We start from the raw sequence: 21,847 nt of genomic DNA, 5'->3' as shown, positions 1-21,847 counted from the left end.
CTGCAAGAAAACACCTTTCCCATCTTGCTTAAAGCGGTAGTTGCAAATATAATAGTGAGTGATGTCAATGCCTATGGCTAATAGAATTATGTATCTCCACAGAAAGGATAACTAGGCAGAGAGGGTGCCCAGTGGGTGAGGGTGGGACTGACCTTTTCCCTGTTGGCATCACCTTTTTTTCAGAGCCATGATCTGTACCCGACTTTTACTCTCTGTATCTGCATGGCCTTCCCGCCCCCAGCTCTTCTGAGCGCTGTGCTTAAAAGCAGCGCTGTTCCTTTGGATTATTTGCATTTCAGCAGACTTTGAACCCAGCACCCTATGGGTCTGAGACTGCACTGGTCTCTCATAGGACCACTAGGGGCCCAGTCCTGAAATCTTTCCTCAGGCTGAGCAGATTTTTTACAAAAGTCCCTGCTGGAAGTGGTGAGCAGACTTAATGTGCCCAGCCAATTACCTTATGGAGGGCCAAGAGCCAGGCTAATGGACATACATGGCCAAGCCCTTAACACCCCGGTTAAGTATTTGAAATGTGCTTGGTCGAGCTACATGCCGCAGAGTGAGGAACTGCCGCCGTTGCACTGGGAGTACTGCATACAGAGAGGAAGTGCAGGTAGGCCACGCACTCAGACATACTGCAGCGACACACCTGAGGAAGGAGAGGGCCCTGACAGGTTGCCAGGGAGTTGAGGTTGGGGTGGAGCCAGGATGGGCTATGGGCTAGAGCCAAGCCCTTGACCCAGAAGCAGGAAATTCACGCTGCTGAGCAGCAGGGAGTAGGGGTGGAGGTCTGATCCACTGTTGCTGGGTGTCTTCTTGTGCAGTGAGTTAGACCATGCAAAGTGGGCATGACACATTACCAGGGTGAGCTGGCAGCATTCTCCCCACCCCCTTTGCATGGGTCTAAAAGACAGCACACACAATGGAGAATGAAGTCCAGAAGGGATAGTGGGAGGCAGCTGGGCTCATGATATTTGCAGAGCAGGACTACGGGCCGTAGAAGCTTATCCTGGATTGTGCCATGCTGTGAGATTGGGTGGCCTGCATGGGGGCTGCCTCTGGATCATGCCACTTGGGTAGGTGCCTCAGTGTGAATGGGCGAAAGAGTTTTTTTTAAAGAAAGCATCTGGCTCTGCAGTTTAGGGGCTGGTTTCCTGGCTTCGCTGCAGGGAGCTACCAGCACTCTCAGGCGGCAGAACAAAGGACGGAGAAAGTGAAGGTCCAAACGAAGACAGAAACCGACCCAGAAATGGTGCAGTTTCTACTCCTGTGTATTTCTGTGTGGCTCGTGAAAGTTGGCTGGGGGTAGCTACCCCACCCACAGCCTGCAGTGCTAAAAAAGCAGTTAACTCTAAAGCCAAATACCCTTATTCCCCCACCCCCGACCCTTCAAAAAGACCCCATGCACATTGCTGGCCACTATCATTATGAACGTTCTACAAATAAGAGATTGATCAGAAAAGAGAGGAAAGTGAGCTGTGAGGGAGGGGAAGGGCTTTGGGGGCAACAGGTGATTTCCTTTCCCCCTATTAAAATAGAGCACCTGTACACTGCAATTCCAACCATGGTCTGGGTATAATGTCCACATGCACAGGATTAAAGCTAAAAACCTTTTGTCGTCTGAAGAATTAAAAAGTCCGAATGCAGTGAGTTTTTCTTTTTATATATATATATATATCTATATATATCTATATACAGATGTACAGGTGTCCTTGGTTCAAACATTTACATAGGTAGGGATTTCTTTTGTGCTTTGAGTCTCAGCAGCTATGGAAATACTTCCTGTGGCAAAGAAAAAAAACAAAACAAAAGCAAGAGTTAGCTGAATAATACAAGTGTTTTCGGAGAATGACAGATTTTAAGGTGTCTCGCCCTTTGGTGTGAGGATTTCATTGGTCGAGCCTGACACATTCTTCCCAGTAATGTTCTCGTGCCACTTAGAAGGTTGAATGGAACATCTTGTTCTTCTTTCTGATGAAGATGATTCACTCACGTTGAAGAAAAGAGATAGCGGGAAGGGAGGATGGGGGAAAACTGTGTTTCTATGAGATAATGTATAACACTGACTCATGTACTGGCATCTGCTGTGAAAAGGTGTCGGAGACTTGACAACCAACTATCTGATTTGTCTTTGCAAAAGAAGGGTTTTCTGCGACAAGGAGCTACTGTGCTTTGGGCTGTGGAGGCGTGAGTGGGACCCAATGCCCTCAGCCTTTGGATTTCCTAAACATACAAGGCATGAATGTTAGTCTCCATTTGCAGACGGGAAAAAAAACTGCTTCAAAACAAACACCACACTGCTGAGAAACATCCCATTCTGTCTATTGCTTTGGTTTCCCAAAAGAAAATGCCCTGAAAAAAATGCTGATCTCCAGAAAGACCTGAGGTAATCACACAGGACTAGTACGGGTGAAAATGAGATTTGCCACCCAAGCTCCCTATGTGCTTGGGGAGACAGGTGCCTAAGAAAGGGCTTCACAAAAGCCAGCACCCACTGAGCCTCCCAAGCTAGCCAATAGGAAATGCTGAGGAGAGGGATGTGATCTAAACCTGCGCATCTAATTCAAGGCCGCAGGCAGGCACCAGTCTCAGCCATGAACCCTCTCCTGGAGTTAGGTGCCTATGGCAGATTAGTCCTTTTTCAAGGAAAGCGAAGGAGGCAGTGTCCTCATAGGAGCTCTAGCCCATTGATTACAGGATGTGGGAGAGCCAGGCTCAGTTTCCCCACTCTGCCTGACATGCATCAGGGGTCTCCCACCTCCCTGGAGAGCACCCTAACCCTCCGGCTGTGGGGTATTCTAGCGCAAGGTGCTCTCAGTCTCTCCTGTTGGAGGTGTCTGGGGCCAGGGCATTTTGGTGGAAGACCCAAGTTCAAATCCCTGCTACACATCTGGCCCAGGAGATGGGGGACGGGAGGAACTGACCATAGGTGACTCATGTGAGGGCTGCTGTAACCTCTAGGCTAAACATTATGGGGGAAGGGGTGCAACACCACCTCCTCCAGCCATTTTGTGTAGGTTTACGTGTGTTCAGAGCACATCTACCTGACTGGGCCTCAAAGGCAAGACAGGTGGGGGAACGCTGTGTCTGTGAATCCTGCTGGGGCTGAGGAGTGTTAGGCTCTGAACTCCTGGACAGTTGTCAGGACTGTGTGCATGCCTGGCTGCTGAGAATTAGGTGCCCGAGAGACTTTTAATGGCAGAAACTGAGGTGCTTAAGGACTTCAGAAGCCCACAGGGTTAGGCCGCAGTTGGATGTAGTGGTTTTGTGAATGCCTGTGGCAGCTAAAGTGGCACTCGTGTGGCCACTGCTGCCTTCCCAGAATACCAGACATTCCACTACTTCACAATGTGCGCTCTTCAAAATGGCAGCCCCCGTCTGATACCGGCCTAAACCACATCTGGTTATATCTCCATACCGGGGGGAACAAACCAAGAAGAGGACAGTCTGGTTTAAAACCAGACAAAGTACCTGCCCATACCTAAGTCTCCCTTGTGAATGCCACCCTATGAATCTTTGTGCCTTATGATCCCTTCACACACAACTCCAGGCCTATTCCTGTCACCAGCAAGCGCCCCTCTGGCTTGCTTGCTCTTCTCGATGACAGGATTTTAGCATATGTCTCCACTGCAGCTGGGAGGTGAGAGTCTTAGCTGGAAAAACAGCCTTGCTTTTGCTCTGCTCCAGCTAGTACACTAAAAACAGCCGCATGGCTACTATGCCGCTGGAAATGGCTCAGGCTAGCTGCTCACATCCAGGCCCACCTGATCCCTTGGGTTTGAGCTCGAGCTGCTGCCTGTGTCACAGTGACCACACGGCTGTTTGTTAGCATGCTAGCTCGAGCGGTTTGTTTACCTGGGCTGGGAGGCACACCTCCTGGTTGGGAGCATACACATATCTAGAGGGGCTTATTGGGTCGTTTCTTTATGATAATGTATTAATCCTTCCCCTTCTGCAACCCCATTGACCTCCACAGGGTTCCACAAAGTCTCAGTCGGGGCAATATTTAAAATGCATCTGTGGTACATTAATTATACGCAGCCAACACCACACAATGGACCTGGGAAATACCATGGCAAAATTCTGACTCACGAAAGAGACACAAGCTGCTCTAGCTAGACCTAGTAATGCTGGATGGCTACATCCCCAGCTGCTCCCCAGCACACCTGTACAGGAAATGCATAGGTGGCCTGTTGCTGACTGTCCTCCTCCTTGAGCCTGGGGGGGTCAAACCGGCCCCCAGCACAAGACAGAGCAGCTTAAGTGCTGCCCTGAATTGAGTCAGCTCCCAGGTCACTCCACTGGCCAGAATCACATTCCCTCTCTCCTTAATTGCTGTGGGGTGCCCCCTATGCGAGGCCGCCTTCAAATAAAGGTTCCCACTCACTAGGGGAAGCCTCAGTTGGTGCCTCAGATCAGTTTTAAATTCCCTTTTGCCCACAGGTCCATGCTCTGTTAAAACATAACTCGTCTGTGCTCAAGGCCAGGCAGCTACAAATGGATGCTTCCCTAAAACTGGGGCCCATTCTCTAGCCCTTAGTCACAAGAGTCATTCTTAGTCATGCAAGGCCTCTCAGGGACCTCAGTGGGTCCACTCCTAAGGCCAAGGATTGCAGGAGTGTCGCTTTACAAGCCACACACAACAATGCTCAGAATATATGAAGACACTTGCTTCAGCAGAAACTGTCAACCTCACCCGATCAGCTAAGGGAAGAGTTCAATTTAAATTCTTCCCACATTCATCTAGGCCCCCAGTTCAGCAAAGTACTTAAACATGGCTCTATGTCCTTTTGTCTTCAGTGAGACTTACGCATGTAAGCTAAGCACTTGCACAAGTACTTTGCTGAACGGGAATGGATTTGAGCACATCCTGAGTCACGGCCATAAATCTTTCCCTTAATGTTGTGAAACAAAGGGGGTATTTTCTATAGGTGCCGATTTCGAGTCTTATTCTTATATCTCATTACACGGGTGCTATTGCATTGAAGTTACTAGAGATTGCACCAGAGTAACTGAGAGATGGATAGTCCTCCTGTGATTATTATGGTTCTAACCAAAGCCTGTTTGTACATTCCCAACATCACCAGTCAACAATCACTGCTGTTTATTCCCCCTTTGAGAGATGTCTGCCTGATGGCGAACCCTGCTGTCCAATACTGAGATCCATATTTTGCTCTGCTCCCCAAGAGGCCGGCTGTGGTGATTTCAAGGTTTGCCCGGCTGTCAGGAGTAGCTCATGTGCCATGGCACCAAACACATCATTTCAGGCTGAGCTTTTAAGCTGTACTTACCTAGTTGCCCTCCTGCCCCCGTGTACCGGAAAAAGGGGACTTCCTTTTATGCGTTCAATCTAGTGCTTACCCCAAAATTACATAAGTGCCAGAAACGCGATGACATTTCTCTGACAGCATATGTTAGCAATGACATGATTACAGAGTTTTTCGGGAGGAGAGAGGACTACACAGAAAACTACATGGCCAAAGACTCAGGTTGTTAAATTTCTTTTTCATCATAGGGAGGTGAAGGGGAGGGGGAGTTAGCATGGTGGCTTTGAGAGATGTTAACACAGCAGTAGAGGGTAGGGGTGGTGGGAAGGTTCAGAATAAGTCTAGCCAATTAGAACTCAGAATCTAACCAGCGGTTGGCTGCTGGAAGTTATTTACCTATGGGCCGGGTATCCAACTTCTCATCTACTAGTTGCTCAGGGCTCATCAGTTCACTTTGAGGGATATTAGGCATGCTTTCCCTTTGACTGACTGGACTGACCATCTCTTGATCTTTCTCATTCTGCATCTGTGCATAAACATTAATGCCCGGAATCTTCCTAAAACATTAACAGAAACCATCATTGCTGTGTACGCTATGGATCACGTTACGTCATACTTGTTAGACCTGAGTCCATAGACAACGGGGGCGGGGGGAAAGGTCGTACCTTTTGAACTTGTAAATTACAAAAACGGCTAATCCCACAAACACCACAGATAGCAGCATCAGCATGGCCGAACCACTGTGACTGGGCGTGAGGTCCACCAGGGGAACTACAAGAGAGGAGATCTTTAGAATAGCCACACAGCATGGACTGGAAATAACGTTCTAAACAGATACTGTTCCCTAGCCATGTACCTTTGTAGTGATATCTTTCAAACCACCACTCCATGGTCTCTCCAGAGCATATTCCCATCAGGTGTAAGGATCACCTCCTAGAGGCAATCAGTTGTTGGAAGTGTAGCTATTCCTATGGCTTCCTACAGAGCAGTGGCTCTCAAACTTTTTTTTAACTAGTGACCCCTTTCAAATAGCAAGTCTCTGAGTGCAATCCCCCTTATAAATTAAAAACACTTCTTAATATGTTTAACACCATTATAAATGCTGGAAGCAAAACGGGGTTTGGGGTGGAGGTTGACAGCTTGTGTTCCCCCCCCCTCCATGCAATAATCTTGCAACCGCCTGAGGGGTTCCGACTCCCAGTTTGAGAACCCCTGCTATAGAGTTCTGGTCAACCGTGAGATACAGATCCACATGAATAGGGTGCTGATTTGTATTGGACACTGGAGTGGTTGAAGAGGGAAGTGCCAGCTGTATTCTATAGGAGTAAACAATATTGGCAGCCAAAATAATGTGTTGATCTTGTGCTTTGTGCTCAGTTGTGTTCATTATCTGGATGGATCCTGGCTTTCCCACTCTGAAGGAGCCTTGGCATCTCTGCTCTGTGATGGTGGTCACTCCTTCCACACCCTATGCTCTAAGGAGAGTGGTGGGAGTGATGTAGGACACCTTTCCCCATCCCTAACCTCTGTCTTCCTCTTTTTCCCCCTTTGTACACTCTCCTCTCCCTTCTCTCTCTCCCCACCTTCTACCATCCCCCCATCCGGTGAGTTTTCCATGGGATGGAAGCATGTAGGTACAAGGAAATAAAGGCGCGTACTCTCAGTGCATCTCCCTCAAGCCTCAGGCAACCCTTGATAACACCCCTTACATGATGTGTGTGTAAGACAACACACAGCATCCTGACGCTGATGTGATGGCTACTCTGAGAATAAATGACAAATTACACCAAATCAGAGTGACGGACACAAAAACTCATATATGCACACACAAAACAGAGGCACATATGCATGAGTGGGCATGCATGCGCGCACAGACACAGAGTCGTGCAGACACGCAATCACATGCACACTGTTACATAAATAAAGCAGTCACACTGTAGTCAGACCAGACACACAACATACACAAATGATTATATACAACAGCTACAGAAAGTCGTGTGCTCATTTGCATCCAGCAGACACACACACAATAAACAGAGGCAACAAACGTGCAGCAGTTGCTCAAATACACACAACCACGCTAGTGCATGCTTATGCACATACTCTGAAACACAACTCGTGCATGCACACGTACACATACACACAAAGCAGTCACACACAGCCAGATAAAATATAGAGAAATCTCAGTTTCGGCAGCTATCTAAAGATGGCTAAGTGAAACATTCCGCTTTGATGTTCTGGCTTCAGGAAAATCACTCCCATGAAGGATAAGCATCATTATTAAACAATACTTAATTGTAAACACCTTTTGTCTTCTGAGCCTGTCTCATTCCTTTGTGGGTCTGCATCTCTGGGTGATGACAAAGTGGCTCTCTGGCTAGTTAAGTTCAGTGTCACTCAACGTTCTTGTCATAATGCTGGGATTAGAGCCGGGTTACCAACAGCCCTTCTACTGCTGGGCACAGAATATTTTAGTTTGCCTCACATATGTGGGTTGTTTTGTTTTGTTTCTGGCTGAGCCATAGGAAGGAATGTGATGAATGGGCTGCAGCCTGTTGTCCAGAATCACCACAAATTAATCCTTCTCCTGGTTAGGCCTAAGCAACAGAGCCACAGGTGCAGAAATGCTGAGACCTCCAGTGGTCATTATTCATCTGCATGAACAGTAACGTGTGGGCAAGGCAGAGCTGAACACTCAGGCAGAGTGAGTGTTGACAATACCACCGAGGCTCCAATAGAAGCACGAAGAAGCAGCTGTGTGGGCGTACACGTACGCCACCAATCCTGCGCATCGTTACAGATGATTTACAGTACTGCAGATGGGTGAATGGTATTACAGAGGACTAGCTGGTGCAGTTACGGGAGCACCCTGAGGCTTTCACTTGTGGCTATCAGCCGTCAGACCTGGCTCAGGTCACAAGTGTGAATGATTTCAGTGGTACTGTCTTCATCTCAGGGGCATCCACCGAAGGGACAAAAGCCCACCAGAATTGCTAGCGTGCTATTGCTGCAGGGCTGTATGTATATATGCCTAGCGCCCTATCGATAGATCACAGCCCTACTCTAGGTAGGTTTTAAAGGTCTAAAACAAAATTCAAAACAGGTGGCAGCCTTCATTGCTTGACTGTGGCAAGAATAGTGCACATTTGGATGGACGTCTATTGGGATAGCTGTGTGGAGAGGATAGGTTTCCTGGGGCCTGCCAGCATGACACCTCCCTGGATCGCTTAAGTTTGAGGTTTTGACTCTGGTGCTAGATTCTCTGAATCAGTTCCAGGCTTCCCACTCTTCTCTAACTCTGGCTTTTTCTGATCAACATCTCATCTGGCCACCAGAATTATTTCCCTGCTTCCTTTTCAACCCAGTCAGCACTGTCCATTTGCTGGTCCTGTCCATGTGCTGCATCAGAAAGAAGGCCTTGAGTCAGTTTAAACACAGCCTTTGTTGGTCTTTGGGAAATCCACTTTCAACCAGGATATGCAAGTTTCCCCAGTGGATGGTACCTTTCTGGAAGTGTTTATAACTGGAGTGATTCTCCTGAATCACCCCCACACTGTTCTTAGTTCCTGGCAGAGCTGTGGCAACCTTCATGCCCCCCGGAGTTGCATACAGTCCCTGGCGTACAGTGATGCATCAACCATTCATACACTTCAAACAACATGGTCCCCCGAGATATTGCATGCAGTTGCACTAGCTGTCACTAATCACTAATAAAACTTGGGGGTATGATGAATAAATGTAGGCTTGTGTGGCATTGTAATGTATGCCCCTTCACCGGAGTTATGAATGCTTACTACAAATATAAAGTATTTAAAGTACGATGGCTGGTAAATCCGACTGTGCTGCTAGCAAGGAACCTACAGTAGATTTTGCTACTCAACAATGGGCAAGACTTTGAGGGGGTGAACACTGACCTGCTGATAAATGGGCCACATGGACCAGGACTCGAACCCCAGGCTTCAACTCAAACTGTACCAAGTTTTGGTTCAGTTTGTGGATCAATATTTCTGAAATCTGGAAGAAACGGGGGAAAAAAAAGGTTAGTAAATTGTATGTGGTCATGGCTATAGAGAAATCACGGCGAGTCAGCAGAGAGTCACTGTACCTTCTAAAAAAAAAAGGAACAGCAGATGGGTACAGCTCTCAGGACAGTACAGATATTTATGTGCTACTAGTAGCGACTGATACCAACTAGTTACATGAATATCCATACTCATAGAGGTAATCCCATTGACATCAAAGAGACTGCTCACGTGAGTAATAGTACTCATGTACTTCAGCGTTTGCAGTACCAACCCAAGCATTGCAAATGAATGCCCTGCAGTATCCGCACATGCAAGGCTAAAAGAAAAAAGGAAAAGATAAAAATCAGTGGATCAAATGTAATGGTCTGTGCTATGCAGGAGGTCAGACTAGAGCTTCATGACAGTCCCTTTTAACTTCAGCATTTATGAATCAACCTATAGATCCACCAGATAAGGGTTCCTCGCATTCAAGGAACAAGATAGAGAACAGATGCTACTTCAGGATTTGAGCACCACTCTGCTGGCATGGAGCCCATCCAGGATTAATGCCTGTAGAGCAGGACAATCAGGCTTTGGCGTGAACTCTATTTGAAGATTGCTTTCCTCAACCACAGCGAGGCAGGTTTTCCTTTTCATGATGCTCTTGATGATGTACACAGTAACTCTTTTTCTAGAATATATTATTACTTTTGTATTCCTGTAGTTCCTGAACGCTCTCAACTGAGATCAGGGCCATATTTTGTTGGGCGCTTTACATACCCATAATAAGTGATTAGACACTGCCACAAAGAGTTTCCTGTCTAAACCGACAGGGCAGAGAGGATGAAAGTATCAAACATGTAAATCAGGGGTAGGCAACCTATGGCACGCATGCCAAAGGGGGCACATGAGCTGATTTTCAGTGGTACGACATAAACACTCACAGGCTACCTTGCCTACCGTCCGGAGGGCTCTGCATTTAATTTAATTTTAAAAGAAGCTTCTTAAACATTTTAAAAACCTTCTTTACTTTACATACAACAATAGTTTAGTTATATATTAGAGACTTATAGAAAGAGACCTTCTAAAAACATTAAAATGTATTACTGACAAGTGAAACCTTAAATTAGAGTGAATGTATGAAAACTCGGCACAGCACTTCTGAAAGGCTGCTGACCCCTGATATAAATGATGCATAGGTTTTTGCAGCATGTTCTGTTTGGATACTTACAGCCTCAGTTTCTCCAGTTATTTCATCCATCCTATCAGTTCTCAGTAGTGAACAGTTCTCAGTAGTGAACAATTTTCCACTTTTTTAACATGCACAAGATTAGTGGGGGATGGGGTGTTTTGGGGGAGAGGTGGTTGGGAAAACTTGAAAATAACCCAACAGGACAGTGTTGGGTTTTCACAGCCAAGTGAAATTCGGGAAGGGCTATACACTTGTGCCCACTATTTAATCTAATTTGCTTTAAATAAATTTTTATTCCTTTTCAAAGACTAACAAAAATTGTCAGGGAAACATACATGCCCATCATTTTTAGACCATCTTTGTTGCGTTCCTGATTTTTCTCAAATTAGGCTATTTCAGTAAAGCTGTGGCGATGCGGTTAGGTGTTCTTTGACTATCACTCATCATGGTCGGAGATTGATCAGTTTGGGTTTTATTTTTAACATTCTTCCTGATTTTTGTCAATACTGTTGGATCCTGCATTTCATTTTGGCCCCTGCTCACTTGAATCAGTGCCCTTGATCCAATATATATTTGGCAACAACTGACGATAGGCCTTTTACTTAAAGATCTATCTCATTTATACTTTTTAAATCTTGTTAATGGTACCAAAACATATCGTAAATATATTTCTCTCGAGAGGAAGAATAAATAACATTAGCTTGTCAAGATGCAGCTGCCGATGCTGTGGATATGATTGAATTGCTTAGCTCTAAACAGTGTGGTTAGAGAGGAGATGCACCCAGGTATGCGAATGGAGCACAAGCTACACCAGTCTTTAAGCACTCAAGTAGGCTAGACCTCAGAGCCTGACAGCTACAAGGGACACCACATCCCCTCAAAAGGAGGGACAGATATTGATGGAAATGATCTAAAACCATGGACATTAATGGCTTGTGGCAGTAACAGACATAGTATCAGCCAAGCTCCAGCTAGCTCCAGGTGTGACCTAGGAGCCATCTTCATATCCATGTAAGGTTGTTCTTTGTCCTTTGCAACTTGAGCCCAGGCCCTAGGCAGGGATTGACCGTGGTGTCGTTTTCATGCAAGCCGCAGCAAATAGCATAACAAGCCTGTTAAGTTATTTCTGCTGCAGAGCACCCAGCAGTGCTGACTGGGAAGGGAAGTGGTGGAGATGGGAATTGTGCAAGTCTCAGTCCAGCTAAAGACACATGTAATGTGCAACCACTATGGCTGATCAGCATGGATCAGCTCAGGTATGAAAATGCCCCAGATATGAGAGTGCCCCAGAGTGTTTGCCTGGCACAAGCACAGTCCAGAAGCATTAAAATCCCACTTGTCCTGCTGCACACACTGGATAACACTGAATTCCTGTATAAAAGCAGCTCTCTTCCTGCAGAACAATCAAAGCATTATGAGTCCAGGGCTGTTGTGAAAGCCTCAGGGCACACAAGGGATGTGAGCAGCCAAGCACAACCTCTTCTCCTGGACTTACAACCACAGTGATGATAATTGCTTCCATGGGCATCCAGAGGTCACCTGAACAAGGTTTTCTTAGCCAGACTTCCGATTTGTGGATCCTGCAGGTGTTGGCTTTGATTCCTCAACTATTGCTGCCTGCCCTCATTTTTGTTCTTGCCCATCCCGCGGTGCAGATCGAAGCTGGAGACTGCTAGAGCATTGCCTAGGGCAGTGTGATCTTACAGCACATCTTTGTTATCCACCTTCCAAACACAGAGGGGTAAGGAGAGCATGGAGACCTGCCATCTGTCCCAAGGACATCCCTCTTTTTTGAAGCAGGCACGGCTCTGTTTTTGGTTTCAGTGCATAACAAGTCCACTGTACTCACTGAGGCAGCATGAAAGCACCTGTGGTCTGAGTTCAGGTGATTAGCCTGAGCCTCTTCCCTTGCTACAACATCCACATTGGTAGTGTTAATGCACTAGCTTGAATCTGTGTGTCCGTGCTGGGAACCACGCCTCCGAGATGCAGTGCAGACATACTCAGAGACATACTCAGAAGACAATCCCTATCCACTGCGCTGCTTTCTTCTTCGGCACAATTTGGTGGCAGGTCCTTCCCTCCGAGAGGGACCAAGGGACCCACCACTGAATTGCCGTCGAAGAGCCCAACGTGCCGCCCCGTCCCCTTGGCCACCCCAAGCACCTGCTTGCTGAGCTGGTGCCTGCCCTGGAGATAGGATGGACAGGGATGGCAGGAATGAAGGAGTTAGTAGTAGTAAAGAGGAGAGGAAGGGAGGAGAAAAGGGACAGTCACAGTTCATCACCCCCCTTAGCCCTAAACAGCAGGCTGGGCTTTGTAGGCATTGCAGCAAAGGTGAGTCTTAAGAAATCATCTATGTTCCAGGAATGCTGGGTAAATGAGAGATGTGCATATGTAAACAATTAGTTAATAGGGAAAATGCCAGTTGGTGGCACTGAAGAATATGTAACCCAGCTCCTGGGTTTTACAGGACCAATAAAACTTGCTTTTATGCCTTGCAAAAGGTTTCCTGTTCATAGCTCTTTCCAGGCAGCTCTGAACAATGGAGAAGGATAAGGAGATCTGATACACTCTGAGGAATTCAAAGCCATCTGAGCAATATGGAGGCTCGGTTCTCATTGGCATTAGACATCCGAGTCCATTACCCAGCTAGCTTATAATTGAGGGAGAGGGGAACTCATTTAGAAATATTTTAGAAAGTTTTTGTTTTTTTATTGCCACTGTTTTTCATGTATGTAAAACCAGGCTCCCTAAGTAATTCCAACTGCACAGGGGTCAGAAGAGGGGAGAAATAATAACCAATACATTTTAGAAACTTCTACAAATGACTAAAATAATTAAGGATATGGAAATATCCAGATTTTAAGAGCCAGTATTTGGAGCCTAATACAAAGCCTAGAAGAAGCAAGAGCTTCATAACCTGAAGCAACAGCAATAACCTCAATTAGAACTGGGCCCTCTTCATAGATTCTGGTAGCCCTACCCAGAGGGCTCGAGTAGTACCTTACTCCTTGTATAGACTCAGTGGGACTTCTGGAGTGCACTATTGCTCTGTGGGAACAAAGGTATCCAAAGCTGGCCCTGGGTTTTGCAAATGGGGGTTTCTTGCTTTCGTACAGAATAAAGCACTAACATGTAGTCCTGGTGGGTCAGATGGGTGTAACTGAACTGGATGTAGCTCCAGACTCAAGCAGTGGTTGACCTGGATTTCAACCCATTGTGCTTTCAAGGAAATTCCACATTTGAGGTTTAAGCGAATTCCCAGTGAAGTCAATGGAAAGACTCTTTAGATTTCAGTGGGAATCACATTGGGGGTCTTGTGTCCTCTTTTGTATCTATTGGGTGGAACAGTGCTAGAAGTGTGTTTTGCTGGAAAGGTAGGTGAGGCAACTTCAAAGCGACTGTGTCTAGTTCAGGGAGGCCTACCCTTTTCTGACCAGTTTAACATACATATCCTTATTAGGGGAAATGATAGGCCTAAAAAAAATGTCCTTCTACATCCTTTGCCCTTAGGATACATAGCTAACTAAACTGAAGGTGAAGCATCTCAAAATAATGAACTCCTAACTCATCTTCAGGAGTCTCCCCTCCAAAAATAATTAGCGTTCAGAATTCATTTGGGTTCTTAACTGAGCCTCATTGACTTTATCTGCTTCATTTGCAGAATTAAGCCTGATGGGCAAAGATAATTCCATAAGAGAAATCATTCTTTCATCAAAGACCATAAAATGAATAATAATACAAAGGCAAGTGGTGAAAAAAGAGATTCCAATTTACCCACAGAAAAAAAAAATTAATTTGGCTTCTCTTGGAGTTTCCTAGAGTGAGGCCCGGGTGAGAACTTTGTGCAGCAGTGAACTGCACCACGAGGCTCTAAAAGGGCATGTTTCTACACATAGATCTAAACACTGGGTATGAAGAATCTGAAGTTACATCCTCAACTAGTGTAAACTGGCACAGCCCCTTTAAGGGCAGTGGAGCTTACACCGATTTACATGAGCTGAGGAGCTGAATGTTTACACAGATTTTGTGCAGGATTTGCAACTAGAACATAGCACGTGACTCGTTCTGACTTTTCCAGTTCACTGGATGAATCAGTAAACAACTAAAGAAAGAATTAAATATAAACCATTGGTGGGAAGGGATTTGGGTTAGTGCTTAGTAGAGCGGTGTGGGAGTTAAGACAACAGGGATCCGTTTTCAGCTCCGCTACAGACTTTCCGCAACTTGGGCTGGGTCACATTGTGTTTCTGGACCTCACTTTCCCCATCACTGATGTAAGCATAATCATACGAGGCTAATTTATGTGGGGTATTATCAGGCTTTGAAAATTGCTTTGAGATTCCTTAATGAAAGATGTGATGTAAGGGCCAGGTATTATTAATATCAATTGCTGCCTTGACAACACAACAGAGATGATCCCAAGGGATACTGTACCGTTGCACTGGGACAATGCAGGTCATCAGTGGTCCTAGGTGAACGTGAGCGGTCCTGAACACTAATACAACAGCTGAACCTAGGATGGAAAAATACACTAGGACAAGAGGCGAACTTGAGAATCATATGATATTCTTGACACAGGGGCAAAAGTTGAGCCTGGGAAAAAGAGAGAGGCTGGTGTTCACAGGGGCAGTAGGTGATCTTGAGAGACATCTGGGCATTACGGCAAGAGGGTAAAGTTGAGATTCACCTCTAGGGCACACAAGTCTCCTTTCACCTAGGCTGAAAAACAACTTGTCATCATTTTGCACAGATAAGTGACCCTGAAGAGAAGAGAAAAAAAAAACCCACCTCTCTGCAACAGCAACTGCTCAAAGAGCATGGAAGAATAAAGTCCTTTTACAGGCACTTCTGGTGCTTTGCATGGCCATATATTTCAAAAAGTGAGTGCAAACATCTCTGGGTGTCCTCAGGGCTGCCAGCATAGAGGTTTGTGAAAGCAAGTCCCTGACAAGCATCCGTGTAGACTGCAGTTAATGTGGATCTTTATTTCTGTGTGTGGGGACTGATTTTGATTTGCCAATGATCAGTGCCTCTGAAAATCAAGCCCTTGCTGCCTGGACCCTGTCAGGATGGGCACATTTGGAATATGATTGATCTGTAAGAAGGCAAATATTGCAAATAGCACCTGATGTTTTGCTGAGAAATCTATTAGGAGGAGATGGAAAATTAGGAGGTAGATAAAGAATAGTCACAGATGGAAAAGGGTCCTTTGCCATGGAGATGAGGTAGAACCGGAAATGGATTAGCGGGAAGGAGCACAGGAAACACACGCATGGTAAGAGCCAGCTGTCGGCACCCCCCTCACTCTCCTTTGTTTCCCAGGTGGAGCGTGCAGCATTGGCCAATTCATTATTGCACATTGGCTATTCTGTCATCCATCCCATTTTCCGTCTCTTTAGCCGTATGAGACCAGATACAGCTGCAACATGTTGATCCGGCTTGGCTGCAGATTGTATGCTGGCATTGTCATTGTCAGGGATCCCATGTCACCTGCAGTGTTGACCTAAGTTCCCGCTAAGCTGCGCGTCTATGCAGCAGGCTATCAAGGGCAGCACAGGTGTGCAGGGGGGACAGGCACCTTTCCCCCGACCCTGATGCTGCCTGGGCCAGCAAGAAGCACCTCTCCCCCAGCCCAGCTCCAGAGATGCCATGGCTGGTGAAACACGCTTCTCCCCTGGCTCCGGAGCTGCTGCAGCCTGGGTGAGGCACCTCTCCCCGCAGACTCGGCTCCAGAGCTGCTGTGGCTGGTGAGAAGGGCCTCTCCCCCAGCTCCAGCCCCAGAGCTGCCATGGCCAGTGAGAGGCGCCTTTCCCTGAGCCCAGGGCTGCTGCAGCGAGAGAGGAATGGGGGAAATCCTCTCTCTCTGCTGCAGCCCCAGGGCAGACTGCACCCCAACCCCCTCATCCCCAGCCTTACCCCAGAGCCCGCATCCCCAGCCAGTGCCCTCACCATTCCACCCCTCTACCCCAGCCCTGAGCCCCCTCCCACCCTCCAAACCCCTTGGCCTCACCCACGCCACACGTCACCTCCATAACAAAATTCATTCTGCACATGGATGTAAAAAATTAGGGGGAACATTGGTAGTGACTAATGCTCATGTCCTTGAATATCTGTACCCAGCTCACGACAAGGGCTCATTTTAGTTTATGATTTTGTACCATAATTTGACAAGCTCTGCAGCCCAAATGCAAGTGGAGAAACAAAAGAGGTTGTGGCAAACACTAAAACCCTCGCTAGTATGCAAACATCTCTCCAGCGCTGCCCAGTGCCCCTAAAATGTCTGCCCCTAATTCACTTGACTAAGTACCAGTAATCGTTCCTGTGTTTGACTCCAAGTCCCATGATAACACAATGTGGAGATAACCAAAACTGCAAAAAACCTTACCCATTTAGAGACCATCTACTGTAATAGGCCATATGCTGTGTCCGTCACTACCCTCTGCTAAACCGAATCAGAACTGCTCAGCAGTGTGTCTTGCTTACAATGGGACTTGTGCTCCTAAATTACTGCACCTGTCTGAAACAGTTAATTAGCGATTCTCCCTCAGCGCAAGTGGGTCTGAATTTTACACCCGCAGCCTCTATGACATCTGTCCATGGTATGTGACATAATGACAAGCACGGCATGCTAAGAGTCCCAGGGCATTTTCTTCCTTTTGTTGTGATTTGCAAGAACAGTAGAGCCTTAGTAGTGGTGGCCTGACAAATTGTAAATCACACAGCAACGCTCCGGGAGTGTAAATTATTCCTAGCAGTTCATACTAGGTAAGCTGTCACCCAACACAATTGTAGAAGTCAGCCGAGTGTCCACGCAGAAGCAGGGCCGGCTCCAGGCCACAGCGCGCCAAGCGCGTGCTTGGGGCGGCATGCCACGGGGGGCGCTCTGCTGGTTGCCCGGAGGGTGGCAGGTGGCTCCGGTGGACCTCCCGCAGGCGTGCCTGTGCAGGGTTCGCTGGTCCCGCGGCTCCAGTGGAGCATCCACAGGCACGCCTGCGGGAGGTCCACTTGGAGGCGCAGGACAACCAGACCCTGCAGGTACGCCTGCGGGAGGTTCACCAGAGCATGGGAACTGGCGAGTGGAGAGCGCCCCCACGCGCGGCCGCCGTGCTTCGGGGTGGGAAATGGCTAGAGCCGGCCCTAGCAGAGAAGGCAGCTGGCATTTTTAGTGGTAATGACGTTCCACACCTTAAAGTGCTTTGGGGATCTGTGAGATGAAAAAGTGTCAATTCTCAGAGTTCTATGCTGAAGGACACAATCCTGTAGCTGATAGGTTAGGATATAGATATTCAGACCTGTCTGCAAAGGCCATAGCTTAAAGAAATTTAATGTGTATTTTATCACTTAAGCTAGTAACAGAGGTATAAAGAAAGAATCAAAATCACTGTCTGCCGTGTAAGGGCCTCTCTTACTGTGACAGTCTGAGGCTGGTTCTTAGGCTAAGGCCTTCGCTAAGCAGCAAAGGCAGCAGACTGGGAATGTGATGGTCACATCTCACATTCCAACTAGTTACATTGAAATAAGGTGCTATGGGCACTGTTAGATACAATCCTGGCTGATATCTTCTTACCCCAGAGAAGGGAAGAGCCTAGAAGAATGTGAAGGAAACTTAGTGGCTGGCAGCATCCTGTCTGGCAGACACTACTTACCAATAGCTGGGATGGTGAACTCCTCTTTTATGCATTGTTCTGTCACTGTAGTCTCCCACTTCCCTATTGTTTGTCCTGTATAATCACTGTCTGGTTCTGTGATTGTTTCTGTCGCTGTAAAATTAATTTTGTTGGTGTTTAAACCAATGAACGGTGGTGGGATATAATTGGTTAAAATAATCATGTGTTACAATATGTTAGGACTGGTTAGTTACATTTCAGTAAAATGACTGGTTACAGTATAGCTAACCAGAACTGAACTTTTACTATAAAGTCTGCAGTCAATCTGGAAGTAAGGAGGGAATGGGAACACGGACTGGGGGTGTGGGAATTGGGATCATGTTTCGCTAAGGGGGGGAATGGGAACAGGGACACAGGCAAGGTTCTGTGGTGTCAGAGCTGGGAAGGGGAACACTAAGGAAGGAAACTGGAATCATGCTTGTTGGAAGTTCACCCCAATAAACATTGAATTGTTTACACCTTCAGACTTCGGGTATTGTTGCTCCCTGTTCATGCCAGAAGGACCAAGGAAGTGAGAGGGTGAAGGAATAAGCCCCCTAACAGTTAGAGCTAGCAGAAATGGCCTAAATAACTTGAGATCCTTGAAAGCATCATTCATTGACTATTAAGATTTTAATCTAGAGAACTACATATTGAGAAACAGCCCCTAGCCGCATACATGGCCCTTTTTTCAGCTGTCATGAGCAATCAGACTGATTTAAAGAGAAATTCTCCTCCTCAGGGAATATAATGAATGCAGTTCATGTCAATAAATATAATCTGCAAAAACCCATGACAACTATGGTACTGTATGTACAGAAAAAATCCAACGTCTAACTGTGCGGTTCCAGCATGAACATAAGTGACAAATGCACCATTCTAAGGGGAAGCCGGAGAAGAGACATATTGTCTCTGTCAAGAATCATATGGTCCACAAGATGTCTCTCCTCCTAATGCCCTTTCCTTTCCTCCCCAGCAGCTCTTTCATCTCAGCCTGCCCCTGTCCTTCACATGTTCAAATCAGGCTGCTTTCTCCTCCTGCACACAACCTGGGCACCAGCAGCTGGACACTGAGATCACAGGAGAGTTTTCTGCTCTGAGTTCATGGGTTCAGTGGTCACCAGCAGCCAGGGGGTGCAGCTGCTACAACCTGCTGGATGTTGCAAGGGGAGGATCATAGGCGTGAGGCTTGGCAGGTGTGAATGTGTTCTGTTTGCTTGTTGCATTTCATTAAGCTTAGATACTGCAATTGCCCTGGTCAGTTTCACATTGTTTAGAATGAGAATCATTTTCCAGTTCCTGTGAACTGAGGGAGGTGCTGTTCCTGAACAGGAGCATTGTGTCTTGAACCCCACCCCTTTCTGTCCTGTCTCGTTAGATTGCAAGCTTTTCAGGGAAGGGACTGTCTTTTACTCTGTGTCTGTACAGCATCTAACACAATGGGACCCTGATCTTGACTGGAGCCTCAGGGTGCTAACATAACAACAAAATAGTTACTATATGAATACATTTAAATCCTCCCTTTAGAAACGCTTTTTATTAAATTATTCATGAAAACGTTTCTGTTTCTGTTGGTTTTTGTAAATCCTTGTGTTTAAATCACATTTAAATTTGATCCTACATTACTTCAGAGAGCTCCTTTGAAGAAACAAATAGAAGGTGCTATCTCTCTCTCTCTCACACACACACACGCACACACACAACGGGCTTTACAAGATTCACAGAATAGTAGAGTGGAAGGGACCTGGTCATCCAGTCCAGTGCCCAGCGTTCATGCAGGACTAAGTACCATCCCTGACAAACGTTGTCTAATGAAGAGAATTCCACGGCTTCCCTTGAAAGCCTATTCCAGTGCTTAACTATCCTTCTAGTCAGAAACTTTTTTCCAAATACTGAACCTAAATCTCCCTTGCTGCAGATCCCCGTCCTCTTTATTATAGCCCCTAACCTATTTGAAGACTGTTATCAGGTCCTCCCTCAGTCTTCTTTTCTCAAGACTAAACACGTCCAGTTTTATTAACCTTTCCACAGAGGTCAGTGTAGCCGATGATTTTAGTTTATTATTCCTTTATTGTGTGAGGCTATGATTAACTAACATATTATGTCAGATATAATCACTGCATGCTAAATAGCGTTTAAACTGTAGGGTTATAGAAGTATAAGATTGATCAGTAGTTACCAGGGATAATTATGTATTAGGTATCTAAGTAAGTAGGGATGACATGCAAGGCCTACAGGATTGCCTGTAAGATTTTAGCTTAGCCATACTAGAACATAGACTTAATGCTTAACATAAGTAAGTGATCAAAGAATGACCCTATGCCACAAGATTACGGGAAAAGCTGTACCAATGGGGGATACTGCTAATTTTTCACAGTAAGAGTAATTTTCTGCTTACAAGATACCCAGTAGTCACATTTTTCAAACACATGCCCTAACCCCAAGGTGCAGTATGGGCATAAATGCTAATGAGATGTAGTCAGAATCACATTATAAAAAGAGGGTATCCAGATTAGGAAAATTGAGCTCCTCAGGGAAAACTCCAGCAGGAACCATCCCTCTACTGATGATCAGTTGGGAAGGCAACCATTAGAGCTTAAGAATATTATTAAGATGTGAGTATGACTATATGTATAACTTGTGCACAGGTTTTATACAATTTCTGTATGCTTGGGTAATCATAACTTTAATTGTAACATGAATAAAACTTGTAAAACAGACTAGACCTTGTACTTGTAAATGTCTGCGTGGTCACTATCCTTGGTCTTTATGTGTTTCTAGAGATTATAAATCTGAAATAAGTAGCAGAGGTGACTTTCACTCTGCTGAGCTTGGAACTGTAGCCACCAGAGCCGAACCCACGATGGTGTAATCCAACATTACAAAATTCACTTTAAAGAAGATAAAAGGTGACATCAGGTTTTCTAAACCTTTCATAATTTTTGCTGCTCTCCTCTGGACTCTCTCCAATTTCTCCACATCCTTCTTAAAGGCTGGCACCCAGAACTGGACACAGTACTGCAGCTGAGGCCTCACCAGGGCCAAGTAGAGCACAACAATCACCTCCCATGTCTTACACACAACACTCCTTTAATACAACCCAGAATGATCTTAGCCTTTTCAGCAGCTGCGTCACATTGTTGCCTCATATTCAATTTGCAATCCACTATAAACCCCAGATCCTTTCCAGCAGTACTACTGCCTAGCCCAGGGGTCGGCAACCTATGGCACGCATGCCAAAGACGGCACGCAAGCTGATTTTTAATGGCACGCTGTGGCCGCTGCTGGCCTCGCTCAGCCTGCTGAGGAACCCCGGCAGAGGTCTGAGCGGGGCCGATGGCTGGGACCGTGGCAGGCAGCAGCATGCCATTAAAAATCCTGTCCGGCTCAGCCTGCTCTTCTCTGCCCCCCGCCTACCGCTCTCTCTGGCGGGGGCAGGGGGCAGAAGCAAGTTTGGTCCTGCCGGCTGCTGCTGTAGGGCAGGTTCCACTGGCAGCCAACCTTCCCCCTCCCCCGCCTCTTCCCCCAGCATGCTACGTGCCCTGCCTCCTCTCCCTCCCTGCCGCCGATGGCCCTTGCAAGGGAGGGGAGAAGAGGAGCCCCAGCGCCCTCGCTGCTCAGACCGAGAAGGAAGTGGAGAAGAGGCAGGAGGGGGCCTTGGGGAAGCGGGGAGAAATCAGGGCATATCCCTCCAGCCCCCTGCTGTGAGCCGCTCAGGGCAGGGGGCTGGGA

The 21,847-nt window shown here is 46.6% G+C and overlaps 1 protein-coding gene across 2 annotated transcripts in view; it reads right to left on the bottom strand.

Annotated features, from left to right (window-relative positions):
• Positions 1-407: 407 nt before the first annotated feature.
• LOC116820903 (VPS10 domain-containing receptor SorCS1) overlaps positions 408-21,847 on the bottom strand; it is a 444,694-nt gene continuing 423,254 nt past the window's right edge. The window contains exons 24-27 of one of the 2 annotated variants that reach the window (XM_032773669.2): positions 9,182-9,281; positions 5,933-6,038; positions 5,664-5,824; positions 408-1,782 (exon numbers count right to left, since the gene is read on the bottom strand). In XM_032773669.2, coding sequence (XP_032629560.2) covers positions 1,718-1,782; positions 5,664-5,824; positions 5,933-6,038; positions 9,182-9,281 — 432 coding nt within the window. In that variant the 3' untranslated portion in view covers positions 408-1,717. The remainder of the gene's footprint in view (positions 1,783-5,663; positions 5,825-5,932; positions 6,039-9,181; positions 9,282-21,847) is intronic. The other variant, XM_075061354.1, reaches the window with a different exon arrangement.

This window comes from Chelonoidis abingdonii, unplaced genomic scaffold (genome assembly GCF_003597395.2).
Source record: "Chelonoidis abingdonii isolate Lonesome George unplaced genomic scaffold, CheloAbing_2.0 scaffold0027, whole genome shotgun sequence".
In the NCBI taxonomy this organism is placed as follows: domain Eukaryota; kingdom Metazoa; phylum Chordata; order Testudines; family Testudinidae; genus Chelonoidis; species Chelonoidis abingdonii.
This window is presented reverse-complemented; position numbering and strand designations above follow the sequence as displayed.